The sequence below is a fragment of the Ceratotherium simum genome, chromosome 37 (assembly GCF_057802395.1).
Source record: "Ceratotherium simum simum isolate JZ-2026a chromosome 37, ASM5780239v1, whole genome shotgun sequence".
Taxonomy (NCBI): domain Eukaryota; kingdom Metazoa; phylum Chordata; class Mammalia; order Perissodactyla; family Rhinocerotidae; genus Ceratotherium; species Ceratotherium simum.
Window position 1 is genome coordinate 9,733,822 of NC_141936.1, and position 15,830 is coordinate 9,749,651.

General features: G+C 45.4%; 1 protein-coding gene and 3 non-coding genes across 4 annotated transcripts; all 4 read left to right on the forward strand.

The window, feature by feature from the left end:
- The first annotated feature begins 356 nt into the window (after window positions 1-356).
- On the forward strand, window positions 357-10,309 carry NUCLEOLIN (nucleolin multifunctional protein). Its single transcript, XM_004427672.3, has 14 exons — window positions 357-523; window positions 1,671-1,787; window positions 3,138-3,630; window positions 3,741-3,944; window positions 4,052-4,138; window positions 4,316-4,457; window positions 5,072-5,196; window positions 6,283-6,406; window positions 6,907-7,064; window positions 7,836-7,959; window positions 8,202-8,335; window positions 8,915-9,041; window positions 9,416-9,639; window positions 9,817-10,309. Exons 1-14 carry the CDS (start codon window positions 506-508, stop codon window positions 9,891-9,893), a joined length of 2,154 nt encoding a protein of 717 aa, XP_004427729.2. The 5' UTR covers window positions 357-505; the 3' UTR covers window positions 9,894-10,309.
- LOC147912300 (small nucleolar RNA SNORD82) lies at window positions 4,175-4,244 on the forward strand. Its single transcript, XR_015550085.1, has one exon. It is a non-coding gene; the product is annotated as a small nucleolar RNA SNORD82 (small nucleolar RNA).
- Window positions 8,460-8,539, forward strand: LOC147912301 (small nucleolar RNA SNORD20). The gene has a single exon (XR_015550086.1). It is a non-coding gene; the product is annotated as a small nucleolar RNA SNORD20 (small nucleolar RNA).
- LOC147912302 (small nucleolar RNA SNORA75) lies at window positions 9,095-9,231 on the forward strand. Its single transcript, XR_015550084.1, has one exon. It is a non-coding gene; the product is annotated as a small nucleolar RNA SNORA75 (small nucleolar RNA).
- Window positions 10,310-15,830: the final 5,521 nt, after the last annotated feature.

Sequence of the window (15,830 nt, forward strand, 5' to 3'; positions counted from 1 at the left end):
ACCGCGCGTATTCACCACTCGGGCTCGGGCACAAGCGGCGCCAAAAACGGCCGTATCACAGCGCAGGCGCCGCGAGCGCGGGCCGCGGAGGGGCAGCCGGGCACCGCGCGCCCACGGCCCAATCAGTGCCGGCCTTGCACAAAGCGAGTCCCTCCCCCAGGGCGCCGCCACCGAATCCCCTCCCCCTCCTTGCCTCCTCGGCCCGCCCACTCCCGCCCGCGCCCCGCCCCGCGCCGTTCTCGGGGAGAGGCTCGCGATTGGCTCATGGGATGGACGCGAACTCTGATTGGTCGATACGGAGTCACGAGGGCGCCGTCGTCGCCTTTCCAGAGGCGATTACTGGGCAGGCTCAGTCTTTCGCCTCAGTCTCGAGCTCTAGCTGGCAGCCAAGCGTACGTGCTCCGGGATCTTCAGTACCTGCGGCCGCCATCGACGTCGCTTAGGTTCCTGTGGGCTCATCTGCGCCACTCGCCCGCCACACGTTCCGCCGTCCTAAGCCGCCATCATGGTGAAGCTTGCAAAGGTAAGAGGCCTTGCCCGCGCAAACACGGACGTCGAGGCCTGCTTTCTGAGGAGCGCGCGCGCGCGGCGCCGCGAGGAGGAGGGCCTGCGCGCCGTCTGAGGCGCGTTCGATGGCGCCATGCTGCGGCAAGTCTCGCGCGATTAGCGGGGAGGTCTCGCGGCTTTTGGCTCCTCGGTGGCGAGGTGAAGAGCTTCGGCAGGTGCCGCGGGTGGTGGATGAGGCGGAGAAAGACTCCGGGACGGAGCGCGGGGAGGGGGCGCTGGGCTTCAGGCCGAGGGATGAGGCCGAACTCCTGCGACGGGCGCGAGCGGGGCCCCGCCTCCTGACGCACGTGCCACGGCGCGGGGCCCGCCACGTGGGCCGCGCCGCGTGGGTCCCGCCGTCCGCGGAGGGAAGCGGGCCGTGGGGCGAGGAGCGGCGGGATGCTGCGGTCGGAGGCCCGGCGGCCTCCGGGCTCGCCACTCGGGCGGGGCGGGCGGGCCCGAGGGGGGCTCGGGAGGGAGGCCCCGCCGCGTGCCTCTGCGCGCACATGGTGGCCTGCGAGGTACCCCACGTGGCCCCGCCGGCCGAAGGGGCGGGGTTGTTACCCTGGGAAAGGAAAACCTTAGAAGGCCAAAGGTCGCTAGGGTACGGCGCGGTTTTGGAAAAAAAAAAAAGGTTGTCTGAAAGATCGTCGCCCAAATTTGAATATAGATGAGAGCGGTGGAATAAGGGGCCAGAACCTATTTTAAGGTGGTTTTCGCCCCGGGTGAAGGGCTATGGGTTATTGGCTGTTACAAGTGTTCATTTGTAAGCTACCGAATATTTAAAAATTGTGCGGGTTGTAATGATTGATTCTGGAAGTATAGTTTCAAAGACGGCTGTGCTTAATAAAGGCAACAGCAAGAGGGAGATAATTTCCTTGAAGTTGGTTTTTCTTCCTATGGTTGGTTTTTGTAAAACCTGACGGAAAATGTGTGGGAGGTTGAGAATACCCGTCCTAACGTTGATAGCAAGAGGTGTTTTATGATAATTTCGATATCTAGTAGTATGAAAACTGGATCGTAAGAAAGGGAGATGACTGCATTTTACTGTGAAGAATGATGGCAAAGTATGAGTGGCGTGAAATGTTAGAGGTGTAATGAGCTAATAATTGTGTGTCTTCTAGGCTGGTAAAAATCAAGGTGACTCCAAGAAAATGGCTCCTCCTCCGAAGGAGGTAGAAGAAGATAGTGAAGATGAGGAAATGTCAGAAGATGAAGAAGATGAGAGCAGTGGAGAAGAGGTAATTATTTGCAGCTTCATGCAGAATTTTGTTGAACTAAAAAATGAGATAAACAGATGGTATTGGATGTCTGTCTGAAAGTACTGGCAAATATAAGATTATATTCATTCATATATGATCTGTTATGATTGTTGCCCAAGCTCTTCACTGAAGTGTGGAGATACCATAAGGGTAAGTATTTGAGTGAATTTGAGAGACAAGATCTGGAGTCTACTTTTTATGTGCCCTCTGCAAGGCTTGGTGTGATGATGTATTAAATCATTATATTTTTTAGTCCTACATACTAGATGAGGAAACATCCTGGGCAGTTAACTGTCCGATAAGTGGCGGCCCTGAGCGTTATATTCAGGTTTGAGGTTAGCCTGTGCTAGCCTCCTAGCAGGATTAATTGGTTTTTATTCCGTTGTATATGAGCTCTGTAACCCTAGTCATTGTACTAAATTATCTCTTGGTGTGGATTAAGGGTTACCACCTCCCTGTGTGTTCACATTGACTCTGTTTAGCACTCCTGACTATTGTTTGCTCACTCTGTAAAGACAACCACTACATTTGTGCTCAGATTGCTTGTTCAGAATTTAATAAAGGTTTTACTCTAACGCATTACCTGATAAAGTTAGTAATCAAAAAAGTGGCTTTGAATGTGACTTAAATGTAGATGAATGATGGTTTTTACGAAGCTGACACGTTCACTTTGTATTGATTTTGCAAAGACTGACCGTCCTACTTCATACTCATTTTCTCTCGTCCCAAGAATGAGCTTTCAGTGAACTTGATACCACCACCTGCTGTAGGAGCACTAAATGATTTAATAACACTTAACATGTAGAGCTTTCTATGTGCAAGGCTTTTATTTGGGTATATAAACTTATAATCAATTTTTAAAACAACAGGTAAGGTTGGTGCTGTTATCATTTTTATATGAGAAAAAAGTTGAGGCTTGAAATTAAGTTTTAAAACTTCGCCTAAGGCCACACAGCAGCAGGCAGGATCCAGACGGTCTGTTTTCAGAGTCTGTTAAGAGTGTGCTGCTTTAAAGCTGAAGCGATTATGTAAAGTATGAAGTGCAGGAATTCAGAGGTATTTTAAGTGTTAAGGGTTCCTTATGCTTGTGTATTTTACATGAAGATAAGGGTTCCTTATGCTTGTGTACTTGACATGAAGACGAGGGCTGTGACTGCATGCATATAGAAGGACATGTGATGTGACCCTGTAGTTTAACATGCTAATGTATATCTAGTGCTGGTGGTTTCGAACCAGAACCACTGCCAGAGTTTAGTACCCTTTCATGGAACCAACGCTGTCTTTTTGGGTTTGGAAACAGACTTATGTTTGTTTTAATGTATCCTCGAGGTTATCATCCCTCAGAAAAAAGGCAAGAAGGCTACCACAACTCCAGCAAAGAAGATGATGGTTTCCCCCACAAAAAAAGTTGCAGTTGCCACACCGGGCAAGAAAGCAGTTGTCACTCCTGGCAAAAAGGCAGCGGCTCCACCGGCAAAGAAGACAGTTACACCAGCCAAAGCAGTAGCAACCCCTGGCAAGAAGGGAGCCACACCAGCCAAAGCTTTGGTAGCAACCCCTGGTAAGAAGGGAGCAGCCACCCCAGCCAAGGGAGCAAAGAACGGTAAGAATGCCAAGAAAGAAGACAGTGATGAGGAAGATGATGACGACAGTGAAGAGGATGATGAGGACGATGAAGATGAAGATGAGGAAGAATTTGAGCCAGCAGTGATGAAAGCAGCAGCTGCTGCTGCCCCTGCCTCAGATGATGAGGATGATGAGGAAGAGGATGAGGAGGAAGACGATGAGGAGGAAGAGGAGGAGGAAGATGATGACGAAGATGGTAAGGAGTTCTCTTGGTGGTTTACATTTGTTTTTCTTAAGATTTTCCTAGAAGTAATGTTGGTTTGGGGAGAATTCTCTTGAGTTTTTGACTAGGTGGCTTTCTTTCAGACTCTGAAGAAGAAGCTATGGAGACCACACCAGCCAAAGGAAAGAAGGCTCCTGCAAAAGCTGTTCCTGTGAAGGCCAAGAGCACAGCTGAGGATGAAGATGAAGAGGAGGATGATGAGGACGAGGAGGACGATGAGGAAGATGATGAGGAGGAGGATGAGGACGAGGAGGAGGATGAGGACGAGGAGGAGGAAGAGGAGGAAGGTAATCAAATTAGACTGCGAAGTAGGTTGTCATGAGCTTTGTTTAAAGGAGGCACTTGAATGTGTGGCTACTCCTGGATGACACAGCTTGTTTGACCTCTTGTCCAGAGCCTGTCAAAGAAGCACCTGGAAAACGAAAGAAGGAAATGGCCAAACAGAAAGCAGCTCCTGAAGCCAAGAAGCAGAAAGTGGAAGGTAACTTGTGGAGTGGGGGGTGGATATGACACCTAAAGCACAAGTGATGAACAACGAAGGGACTTAATTCTGAAACCTGATGTTGCACTGCGATGTGCTGATGTGCTGGGTGTAGAAATTTTTAAGTTTGTGCCTTACTTTACGAATAGACTAATTTGAATTTGGTTTTTTGTACAGCCACAGAACCAACTACATCTTTCAATCTCTTTGTTGGAAACCTGAACTTCAGCAAATCTGCTCCTGAGTTAAAAACGGGTATCAGTGACCTTTTTGCTAAAAATGATCTCGCTGTTGTGGATGTCAGAATTGGTGTGTCTAGGTAAGTAAGAGGGAGTATGCCGTGTTGCTTCTGCACATTACTCCTGGGTCTCCGGGTGCTTTTGCCCTCCGCTTTTGGGACCTTAGACCACTACTCTTAAACACGAATATGTAAAAGTCTTTGAAGACCTAGACATTAACAGATTGTCATTAGATGATCAAATGGGAAAGCCCCAAATTGAAATTTCCATAAATCTCCCTTAACTTTTGATCAAGCACAAAATAATTTTTAGTAAGTTATGAGATTAGATGCTTATTCTTAGGAATCTCTAAAACTATTAGACTTAAATAGCCATGATAGTGAATGTTTTTAGCCAGACAGGATTCTCCTTAGTGCTCAAACAGGTTCTTCTGTCAGCTCCTGCTATCAGTTGTTACAAGCAGTGTAGCTCATGCAGACCTCAAGGGTGACCTTGAATCAGGTCTCGGTACTTAGAAGTTGCTGTAGCTGCAGCTGGTAGAGCTGTGACTTCGTTAATGCTTTGGGTCCTTTTTTACTTCATGCTTGTTTGTACTAGCACATTAGTGTTGCTGGTTGCCCAGAATACATGTTATGTGGCTCTTGGGGTTTTTTTCCCACCTATAATTTTGCCCTCTTCACCTGGTCACCTAAAGGAAGTTTGGCTATGTGGATTTTGAATCTGCTGAAGACCTGGAAAAAGCCTTGGAACTCACCGGTTTAAAAGTCTTTGGCAACGAAATTAAACTAGAAAAACCAAAGGGAAAAGACAGTAAGAAAGGTATGTAAGGCTTTAGCTAATTGTGATATTGATAGGTAACTTGTTAATGGATATGTATCTAGTCTAATATATACTCGGGAACTAGTTGGCCAGAGTAAATAGTTTAACCATTTCCCCTTTGTTTCCTCATAAGGCTGTGAGGGTTATATGAATTAGAATGTTAAATATCTCCAACAGTGACTAGTGCTGCTTGCTGGTATTAACAGTTGCCAAGTCAGGTAAGCAAGAGTAGAATTGGTTAGAATTACCTAAATTAAGATAGGCTTTTCCGGGCCGGCCCCGTGGCTTAGCGGTTAAGTGCGTGTGCTCCGCTGCTCGCGGTCCGGGTTCGGATCCCGGGCGCGCATTGACTCACGGCTTCTCCGGCCATGCTGAGGCCGCGTCCCACATACATCAACTAGAAGGATATGCAACTATGACACACGACTATCTACTGGGGCTTTGGGGGAAAAAAATAAATAAATAAAAATTATTAAAAAAAAAAAAAAAGATAGGCCTTTCCTCACTGAGGTTAGATCAGATCCCTAATTATTTTTGTATCCTTTATCTTTTCTATATGTACTTCTCATGTTTCAGAGTGTGTTTGGGGTGTTTTTTTGTTGTTGTTGTTTTTGTGAGGAAGATTAGACTTGAGTTAACATCTGTTGCCAATCCGTCTTCTTACTGAGGAAGATTGGCCCTGGGCTAACATCCATCCCCATCTTCCCCTACTTTATATGGGACGCTGCCACAGCATAGCTTGACAAGTGGTGCGTTGGTGCACTCCCGGGATCCGAACCTGTGAACCCCGGCCTGCCGCACGTCACCAGGCAGGCTCCTTGGAGTTTTTTTTTTTTATTCGAAACTATTGGGCACCTACCCTAGGTTGAGCTCTGTTCTAAAAGTACCCAGCACGTAGTTTGACATCAGTTGTGACAGTAACTTGTGTTTTGCCAGAGCTGTAGCTCCATAGTAGTAGAGTGCCTTCTATGTGGTAGGATCAAAAATTATTTCCTGACCGGAACTTTTCCACTGGTCAGTCTTTGTTAGTCTTTGGGGGAGGGGTCTTTTAAGCTATCCAGTTCATTTTTGTTTGTTTTTATCTAGATCGGGATGCGAGGACACTTTTGGCTAAAAATCTGCCTTACAAAGTCACTCAGGATGAATTAAAAGAAGTGTTTGAAGATGCTTTGGAGATCAGATTAGTCAGCAAGGACGGAAAGAGTAAAGGGTATGTTAATGTGCCTACTGCAATGTTAAGAGCTCTATTAAAATCACTGTACTTCTTTGATTCATAAAAGAAATGTTGATCCAGTTTTCCTAGGTGTGTGGTTTTGGGCAAATTAACCTGTAACCTATGCCTCAATTTTCCATCAGTGGGGATAATGTATTTAATTTATGGAGTGGTTTTGAGAAGGGAGCTGATAGGTATATCACAAAATGTGCCTAGCTTATAAATGTCTTGTAAGTAATAACAATCCCAGTGAGATGGGGTTACCAGGAACAAATTTTCTAGATATTTGGCAGATTTTGTGTAATAGAGGGAAAGTTTTAATTGAAAAGAGGAAGATGGCAGAAATGTTGAACATTTCAATTAATATACCACAAAGGATATTTTTATTGTACTCATCTGAAACAAGGTCATGTTGCTTGAGAGTACAACTTTTCTGTTAAAGAATTAATATGGTTTTAAAAATCATGTGAGTTCTTAATGTTTTTTCCGTATTGCAGGATTGCTTATATTGAATTTAAGACAGAAGCTGATGCAGAGAAAACCTTTGAAGAAAAGCAGGGAACAGAGATAGATGGGCGATCTATTTCCCTGTACTATACTGGAGAGAAAGGTCAAAGTCAAGATTACAGAGGTGGAAAGAATAGCACTTGGAGTGGTAAGAACTTATAGGTTTCCTGCAGGATTCCAGGGTGGATAGAGAAAAATCCTTTGCATCTTTGTACTTAAATAAGTTGACTGATTATCAATTTTTTTTTTCCCTTTGGTAAGGAAGATTCGCTCTGAGCTAACGTCTGTTGCCAGTCTTCCTCTGTTTTTGCTTGAGGAAGATTAGCTCTGAGCTAACTTTTGTGCCAGTCTTGCTTTATTTTGTATATGGGTCACTGCCACAGCGTGGCTGACGAGTGGTGTAGATGCCTGGGGTTGGAAGCTGCAAACCTGGGCTGCTAAAATGAAGCATGCCAGACTTAACCACTATGCCATGGGGCTGGCCCCTAACTGATTAATTTGATGTAGATATGGATCAACCAAGTTATACCTCTGTAATAGTAATTCACTGTCTTGAATGAGAGCTGTATGAAATCCTTTTACATTAGAACATAGACAAATCTAGCTTCCTTCATATGTATGTTTTATACTTTAAATGACAAGAGACCACGTGCGTTTTTAAATTAGAATAGTCTCAGAAGACAGATCAGTAGTCGGCTTAAACATCTGAACAGCAGGAATGGAAGGAAGCAGCAGGACATAATAGATAAATAATTACTCAATGTGTTGAGTAACAAGTGAGATTCCACTGGCCTCAACATTGGCGTGTTAACTCTCCTAAGCACAGAAGTTCTTACCAACAATGATGTGACTCAGTGCTATGACTGAAGTTGGGAATCACTGTTTCCGAGTCTTAAATTTGACATCTCTCTATTCGCAGGTGAATCAAAAACGCTGGTTTTAAGCAACCTCTCCTATAATGCAACAGAAGAAACTCTTCAGGAAGTATTTGAGAAGGCTACGTTTATCAAAGTGCCCCAGAACCAAAATGGCAAATCTAAAGGGTAAAATAATTAGTATCTTTATGTTGTCAGTTATGGGCTGTAAAAGTGACTTGCATAGATCTAAAAAACAGTAAAATAATGTTGTCTTGGCTGTTAGAAGTTGAATCATTGTAGGTACACAAATCAGTTTAAATAAAGAGCATCATTTAAGTATCTGCTTGAGGAAAAAGCCTTGGTGGTATCAAGTATACAGGAGCTGAGTACTTGGTAACTTATTTTAAATATTGGCTGTTCATCCTCAGGTATGCATTTATAGAATTCGCTTCATTTGAAGATGCTAAAGAAGCTTTAAATTCCTGTAATAAAAGGGAAATTGAGGGCAGAGCAATCAGGTTGGAGTTGCAAGGACCCAGGGGATCACCTAATGCAAGAAGCCGTAAGTTACTGTTCAGAGGGTGTTGTGGTTGGGGGAGAGCTCTCAGTGCTGGTCTTCAAATTTTTTATATCAAATCTAGAGATGAACATTGGTTTTTTTCCCGTTGCTGCTGAGGGAACGATACTGGATATGATGACTGATTATCTGAGAAATAATTGATGAAATCTCAAGAAAATTCCTCTAGATAGTCAAGTTCTGATCCAGCTGTGTCAACTCTGAGCAGCAGATTTGCCTGTGGTCACTGCCCTGTGTGGTGGTTTTAGCTGCCTGCTTTAGGAGTACTGTCTCACTTGTTTGGGTTGCTTCTCCTGCTTTCCATGAAAGACCTGAGACAGGATCTCAACTGCTCTGGTGACCAGCGTAAACTCGACAGTGATCTAAGTCCTTTGTCTTAATTAAACACTGGTTTGCTAAGTTCCTTTTACCTAGTTTTTGTCATACAAACATTTAAAGTGAAAGGCTAGCATCTGCTAAGATGAGCATTCTTGGCCAGTAGTCATGCTAGACATATAGAAATCCAGCATCTGGTCATTATGAATTGTGATTTTAAAGGTACAATGTTTTTTTAATCTTTTCCAGAGCCATCCAAAACTCTGTTTGTCAAAGGGCTGTCTGAGGATACCACAGAAGAGACGTTGAAGGAGTCGTTTGATGGCTCTATTCGTGCAAGGATAGTCACCGACCGGGAGACCGGATCCTCCAAAGGGTAAGATGCAGGAAATATACACTGTCCACTGGGTGGGAACCTCCCCCCAACATGTCTTCTCATTGAGCTCCTTTCTGTCGATTGGTGGCAGTTTATGGATTCGCACGAGAAGAAGAGACAATGCACAGAGCTAGCATGATTTTGCCTTCTGTCTCCACAGAGGTATATTCTGCTGTTTTGTGAGACATTTCTGGAATTCAAGCTGTCAGTAAAACCAGTTTCAACTTTCCCTAGGGAAGTACTCTACTACTTGGGCCTTTCTCAGTTAAGCAAGGCTGCTTGCTATGGGATCACCACCCAACGTGTGAGGTTAACTTTGGCACTTGTTCAGTATGTGTTGGCTTTATACTGGGTAATTTCATTTGGTGTTTTAGGTTTGGTTTTGTAGACTTCAACAGTGAAGAAGATGCCAAAGCCGCCAAGGAGGCTATGGAAGATGGTGAAATTGATGGAAACAAAGTTACTTTGGACTGGGCCAAGCCTAAGGGTGAAGGTGGCTTTGGGGGTCGCGGCGGAGGCAGAGGTGGCTTCGGAGGCCGAGGTGGTGGCAGAGGAGGCCGAGGTGGATTCGGTGGCAGAGGCCGGGGAGGCTTTGGAGGTAAGGACAGTAGGGGGTTACCTCAGTGTTGCAGTGGACACCACATGGCACATGAACTTCAGAATTTGTGCAGGGCCAGCGTTCCCTGCATCAGTCCCCAGGTTGTCACTCATCACTCTGGGGAGGGGAGGGCTCCTGGCAGCCTTGCACCCATTCTTAACGTCTTGCCTTCTGCAGGGCGAGGAGGCTTCCGAGGTGGCAGAGGAGGAGGAGGAGACCACAAGCCACAAGGAAAGAAGACGAAGTTTGAATAGTTTCTTCTGTCCCTCTGTCTTTCCCTCTTCCATTTGAAAGAAAGGACTCTGGGGTTTTTACTCTGTTACCTGATCAATGACAGAGCCTTCTGAGGACATTCCAAGACAGTATACAGTCCTGTGGTCTACTTGGAAATCCGTATAGATAACATTTCAAGGGAGATACCCTGTTGGTTTTGACTGGATATTCGTATAAACTTTTTAAAGAGATGAGTGATAGAGCTAACCCTTATCTATAAGTTTTGAATTTATATTGTTTCTTCCCATGTACAAAACCATTTTTTTCCTACAAATAGTTTTTTTTTTTTTTTTTTTTTGTGTTGGGGGGGGATTGTAAAGGAAAGCAGAATGTTTTATCATGATTTTTGCTTCAGCAACTTCGGGACAAATTAAAAGTCCTAAACTCTGGTGCCAGACTTATACTTCCTAGAGTGTTTCTCCTGGAATATCACTGAAGGCGGATCGTGACAAAGCCAGCTCTGCCATGCCAGGTCCACCACACCCCTGATGGAAATGCTTGATGCTTTAGTTTCGAGTATCCCAGCCACAAGTTTTGGTGAAATGGCCAGAGAGGACCAGCTGAATTCTGCAGCCGTGTGTGTGTTGTGACATGAAAGGCTTGTTGGAAGTCTGCTGTGGCTTCTGATTGTAGAGGGCCTAAAAAAGTGGTTTGGAAAGAAGGGCAGGAGCACAGTGATCAGACCTTAGGTATGCAGCCAAGGGCATGGGTTCTGGAATTGGCAATGACTCATGAATAAATTTATGCTGGGTGAATGGACCAGTGGAGGCTGGGGAGGAAATGACCCATCTAGTAGGTGGACTTGGTATTTTTTTGGAAGTCCTCCAGCAACCTCGGGTTCAGGTGACAGGCCTTTGGTTTGCACTATGGATAGTACTCAGGCATTGTATTTGGTTTATTAAATGTTCCCTGCCTCCTCTTGTAATAAAAGTTAAAGGCCACATGAGAGGTTCTAGGTCAAGGGATTTTTAACATGGTGATAAGTTTAGTTGAAAACAGTGCTCCAGATGCTGCAGAGCTGAGATTTTTTTACTTTGGCAGCCAAGTTTATAAGCTTGTGGACTCATAACTGCCTGTTCTGATGAGACAAGTCAGTACTAAATCAAAATATGATGCTGGTAGAGTTCAATAAACTTACAAGATATGAGAAGGATGCAGTGGATATTGTAGTTCTGCCCTGGTTGTTTCACTAGTGTGGTGAGGATATCTAAGTCTTGTGCATATCACCCACCACTTCATCAGTCCTGTCCCAGATAACGGAGGACATTTTGTGGGACATGCTCTGCTCTGAGGGGGAAGATGGCCAGTTAAAGTTAGGTGCTGCTATGAGGAAAAATCAAGCCAGAAGAAGGATGTCCTCTAATCAGGCAAATCTGAAAAATGAACACTTGGCAGCTTATATTTTTCTAGATTAAAAAGTTTCTGTTAGTTGGAACCCATCAAGGATATGAGTTAAGGGGCCAGCCCAGTGGCGTAGCAGTTAGGCTCACACTTTTCAGTTCAGTGGCCCGCGGTTCACAGGTTTGGATCTGGGTCACAGACTGACACACCACTGGTCAAGCTGTGCTGTGGCGGCGTCCCATATAAAGTAGAGGAAGATGGGCATGGATGTTAGCCAAGGGCCAATCTTCCTTGCCAAAAAAAAGTCATGGATGAAATACAATGAGAAAAGTAAATCTCGGTCTATTCCAAAAAAGGTAGGAAAAAGTTAAAGGAAATGAGTTAAGTCTGTTCTTAAATTATAGCAAGGCTGAGTAGAGTTAATGACTGAATACATGTCAGTTTATCTCAGTGACTTCAAGTCTGTCCCAAATTGGACTTTCAAGAAGGCCTGTGACAGGCGTAGTTAAGTTCGCACGCTCCCCATGGCCCAGGGTTTGCAGGTTCGCATCCTGGGCGTGACCTACACCACTGATCAAGCCATGCTGTGGCGTGGTCCCATATGCAAAATAGAGGAAAAGGGGCACAGATGTTAGCTCAGGGCCAATCTTCCTCACAAAAGGGCCTGTGAGGGTGGTCATTGAGTCTTGTGGGACCCGTTGAAGGATGACTTCAGGGCTTTCTCCAGTACCCTGCAGCCTCCCAAGTGGATACCTGTCGTGGCTGGCTGCTTTTCTCAACTTTGGCAGGCCTGTGAGTTTAAGTAAGCTAGACTATGTAATAAGCCGTTTGGCCATCTAGGAATATGAATTAGGTTTGCTACTAGCTCAGGCCCAGCGCAGCCAGTGCTTGTTCAGTACTTACATGACTTGTGAGAGTCTGAGAGGGGTTTTGCTGGGGGGAGGGGAAGGCTTGAACTGACCCTGCCAGCAGCTGAGTTGCAGAAGGAGCTGTTTTTGTGATAGGGCCTGTGTTGCAAGGTTGGACACAAGTCTGAAGCTGCCCTGCTATTAGAGATGCTCTCACACATTTGATGAGGTAGTTACCGCTGCTGATACTGTGCCCACGATGTGCCAGCCGTTAACCTCAGTCCCACTATAAACCTGTGGGGACAGACAAGGGCTATTGTCTTTTTCCTTCCCCTTCCTTAAGGGAAGGAAAAAGTCCAGCTCTGCTATTACTGGTTGTTCCGACTAAAGGTACTGTGCTGATTTCCCCTGGAATGAAGATGAGGACAGGGTGGTTACTCTGCAGGGCCAGAGAGGAGCACTAGGGCTTGCATTTTAGGGACTGGAATCCTGCAAACATCTTAATTCTAGGCCTTCCTGGTGCCCGTTTCTGGTTTCTGATTTGGGGGGTTGGGTGAGAATCTTGCAGCCATTTTAGAAAAGCTGTCAGTTCCTTGCAGCAAATGGTTGTCGCCAGTTGCGTCATTCTTCCAGCAGGTGGCAGCGCATCCACAAGGATGTGAAAACCTGAAGGTGATTTCTGGCTAATGGGTCTTGAGCTCCAAACTCACTTTCAAATTAAGGGATAGGGCCTGGGAATCGGCAGGAAGTCCGCTCAGCACATTTTGAGAGATGCTGTGAAATCGCCAGAGAAGTGGTTTCCAATTGAGTCCTAGAACTAGAATTTATTGAATGGGTTCTGTGCCATTTCTCTGTGTTATCCCATTTATCCATGCATGGTCCACTAATTTTCTCCTTGTATCTCAATCTTGGTCTCCCCTCAGCCTGAAAAAGTGCTAAAGCTTTTCTCATCCAAAAAGAGACTGTCCCCTGGCTGTACTTGCCACCCTTCATTGCCAACTTTGCAAAGAACCACACCTCTGCCTCCCAGTCCTTTACTCCCAGCACTGTGGTCTGTCCCCTCACCCCTGTTGTGCTCAGTAAGGGTGCCCATGACCAAAGGCTGCAAATCCAGTGGCCATTTGCAAGAAGAGTGCTTGACACAGTAGGTACTTGATGTGTGATGAGTAAAGGAACCGTGGAGAAGCTCCTTCCTCTAACTGCAGGGAAACCTGTGGTAGCAGGAGGGACTCTTCAGGCCACGAGTTCTTAACGTACGTTTTTAAAGTTCTTAACGTTTTTATGTTAAAGCTTTTGGGAGTCTGGTAAAGCCTTTGGACTCCTCTCAGGATATTTTTTCAAAATCATTTTTTAAAAAAGTTTACAAGGAAAACCAATTATATTGAAGTAAAATTATTAAAGTAATTTTTGTGGTAGAATTATATAAGTTAGTACATTAGATAAGATGCATTTACATTTAAAATATAGTTCAGTTAGGGAATCTGTTGGTAATAATGGAGTGGCTTATAACAGAATAACCCTCCTGTTGATAACAATTATAAACTGGACAAAATATAAAAATCAACTTTGAAGGTGTTGGAGGAGAGACAATTCTGGATAGAGACTGGAGCAGATACCATCCTTTAAAGAAGGTAAGGCTGTTGGGTCAGATCCACATTTAACCAGTTTTTCCCCTGAGGGCACCCCGAATTCCTGTGATTTCTTGGGCATAGAGTTTAAGCAGAAAGTGGGTCTTACCATCCTGAAGAGTCAAGTTGGAGTTGAGTCTGGAAATTATCCTGAAAACGAGGGACACACAGAGGAGAAAGCTATAAAATCTGCATACTAATTCCCCTCAAATTCTTGGCTGGGCCCTACATCATGTGTGCGCAGGGCAAGACTAGTGCGCCCAAGGGAAAGCAGCTGTGGAAGAGCTGGCCGGATTCCAGCAGCTGCCTGGTGCTGGAGAGGGAGAGTTGGCGTTCAAGTTCTGCCCAGCTAGAGGGGTTTGATAAACACTTCAAGCTTGCTTTTTTGTGTGAGGAAAATCAGCCCTGAGCTAACATCCAATGCTGATCCTCCTCTTTTTTCGCCGAGGAAGACTGGCCCTGAGCTAACATCCTTGCCCATCTTTTTCTACTTTATATGGGACACCACCACAGCATGGCATGATAAGAGGTGCGACAGTGCGCGCCTGGGATCCGAACCCGCAAACCCCGGGCCGCGGAAGCGGAGAGGGCACACTTAACTGCTTACTGCTTTCGCCACTGGGCTGGCCCCTCGAGCTTTCCTTTGACGCTGAGGAGGGTCATACTTTAGCAGCCACATTCTAGGCCTTAGGACTAAGGGCAAAATGCAAAACTGTGAGACACCCTAACAAAGCCAAACGCCTAAAACTAAGCCCCCCAGGGCCGGCCAGGTTGCGTAGCGGTTAAGCACGCGCGCTCCGCTGCGGCGGCCTGAGGTTTGCAGGTTCAGATCCTGGGTGCGCACCAACGCACCCCTTGTGAAGCCATGCTGTGGGGGCGTCCCATATAAAGTGGAGGAAGATGGGCACCGATGTTAGCCCAGGGCCCATGTTCCTCAGCAAAAAGAGGAGGATTGGCGGATGTTAGCTCAGGGCCAATCTTCCTCACACAACAAAAGTAATAAATAAAACTAAGCCTCCCCATAATCAGGATGATCTCTCAGGAATTTAATTGCCTACTACAAAATTCAACAGTGTTCAAAGGAAGATAACAGAATCTAGACTCTCTACAGTGTAATATACAATGTCCAGTAACCAAAAAAGTATGAAAATGTCTACAGTCAGAAAAAAACACAACTCGTTGAAATTTGTAGGCAAGGACTAGAATCATAAATATGGTAAAGAATTTGTGGGAAAAGATGAATATATTGAATGAAGAAATCAGGAATTTCTAGAAAGGTATGGAAACTCTAAGAAAAGAACCAGATAGCAATCCTAGCACTAAAAGTCAGTGGAAAAATTCACTAGAAGGGCTTAACAGCAAAAGAAAGGATCAGTAAATTAGATCAGTAGAAATTATTGACAGAGTTCAGGACAAGCCAACCCAAATTATGGCATCTTGGTGTATTAAATATTTCAAGCTGAAGGAATTTGAGAAATGGCAGGTGCAGGAACGACTGACCTTCCCCTGAAGCAGGTCGGAGATCCCCTCATGTGAGAGGTGCCCTCCCTATACCTGGCAGAGAGGAACATCCTTATCTCTGAAGACAGCGACACCAAGAGGGCATTTGAGGGAACAGGCCTTGCTGTTTCCGCCAGTTTACTGCACTTAGCTCATACCTTTTCTTGGATCCTACCGCATTTCCCACAACTCTCCAGTAACATAAGGACGCTCGGGTTTAACTGCTTCTTCACGTCTTCATTTCCTTAGGAAGGCTCCCGTGCCATGATAACTAATATAAATAAATGTGTATGCTTTTCTCTTGTTCATCTGTGTTTTACTACGGGGCTCCAGCCAAGAACTTAGAAGGGTAGAGGAAAAAGATTTTTTCTTCCCTTACATTATCCAAACTGAAGCTCAAAGAGAAAAAAGCTTGGGGAAGTAACCAACAGAGCCTCGGGGCCTGCCCAGTGGCACAGTGGTTAAGTTCCCAGGCTCCCCTGCTTTGGCGGCCCCGGGGTTCAAGGTTCGGATGCCGACAGGGACCTATGCGCTGCTGGGTAAGCCATGCTGTGGCAGGCGTCCCACATATAAAATAGAGGAGGATGAGCACGATGGTAGC

Bases quoted from the DNA above. Each gene is read 5' to 3' on its own strand.
- NUCLEOLIN (XM_004427672.3), top strand. The intron at 6,407-6,906 runs GTATGTTAATGT...TCCGTATTGCAG, and splicing joins AAGGACGGAAAGAGTAAAGG to GATTGCTTATATTGAATTTA. The intron at 7,960-8,201 runs GTAAAATAATTA...GTTCATCCTCAG, and splicing joins CAAAATGGCAAATCTAAAGG to GTATGCATTTATAGAATTCG.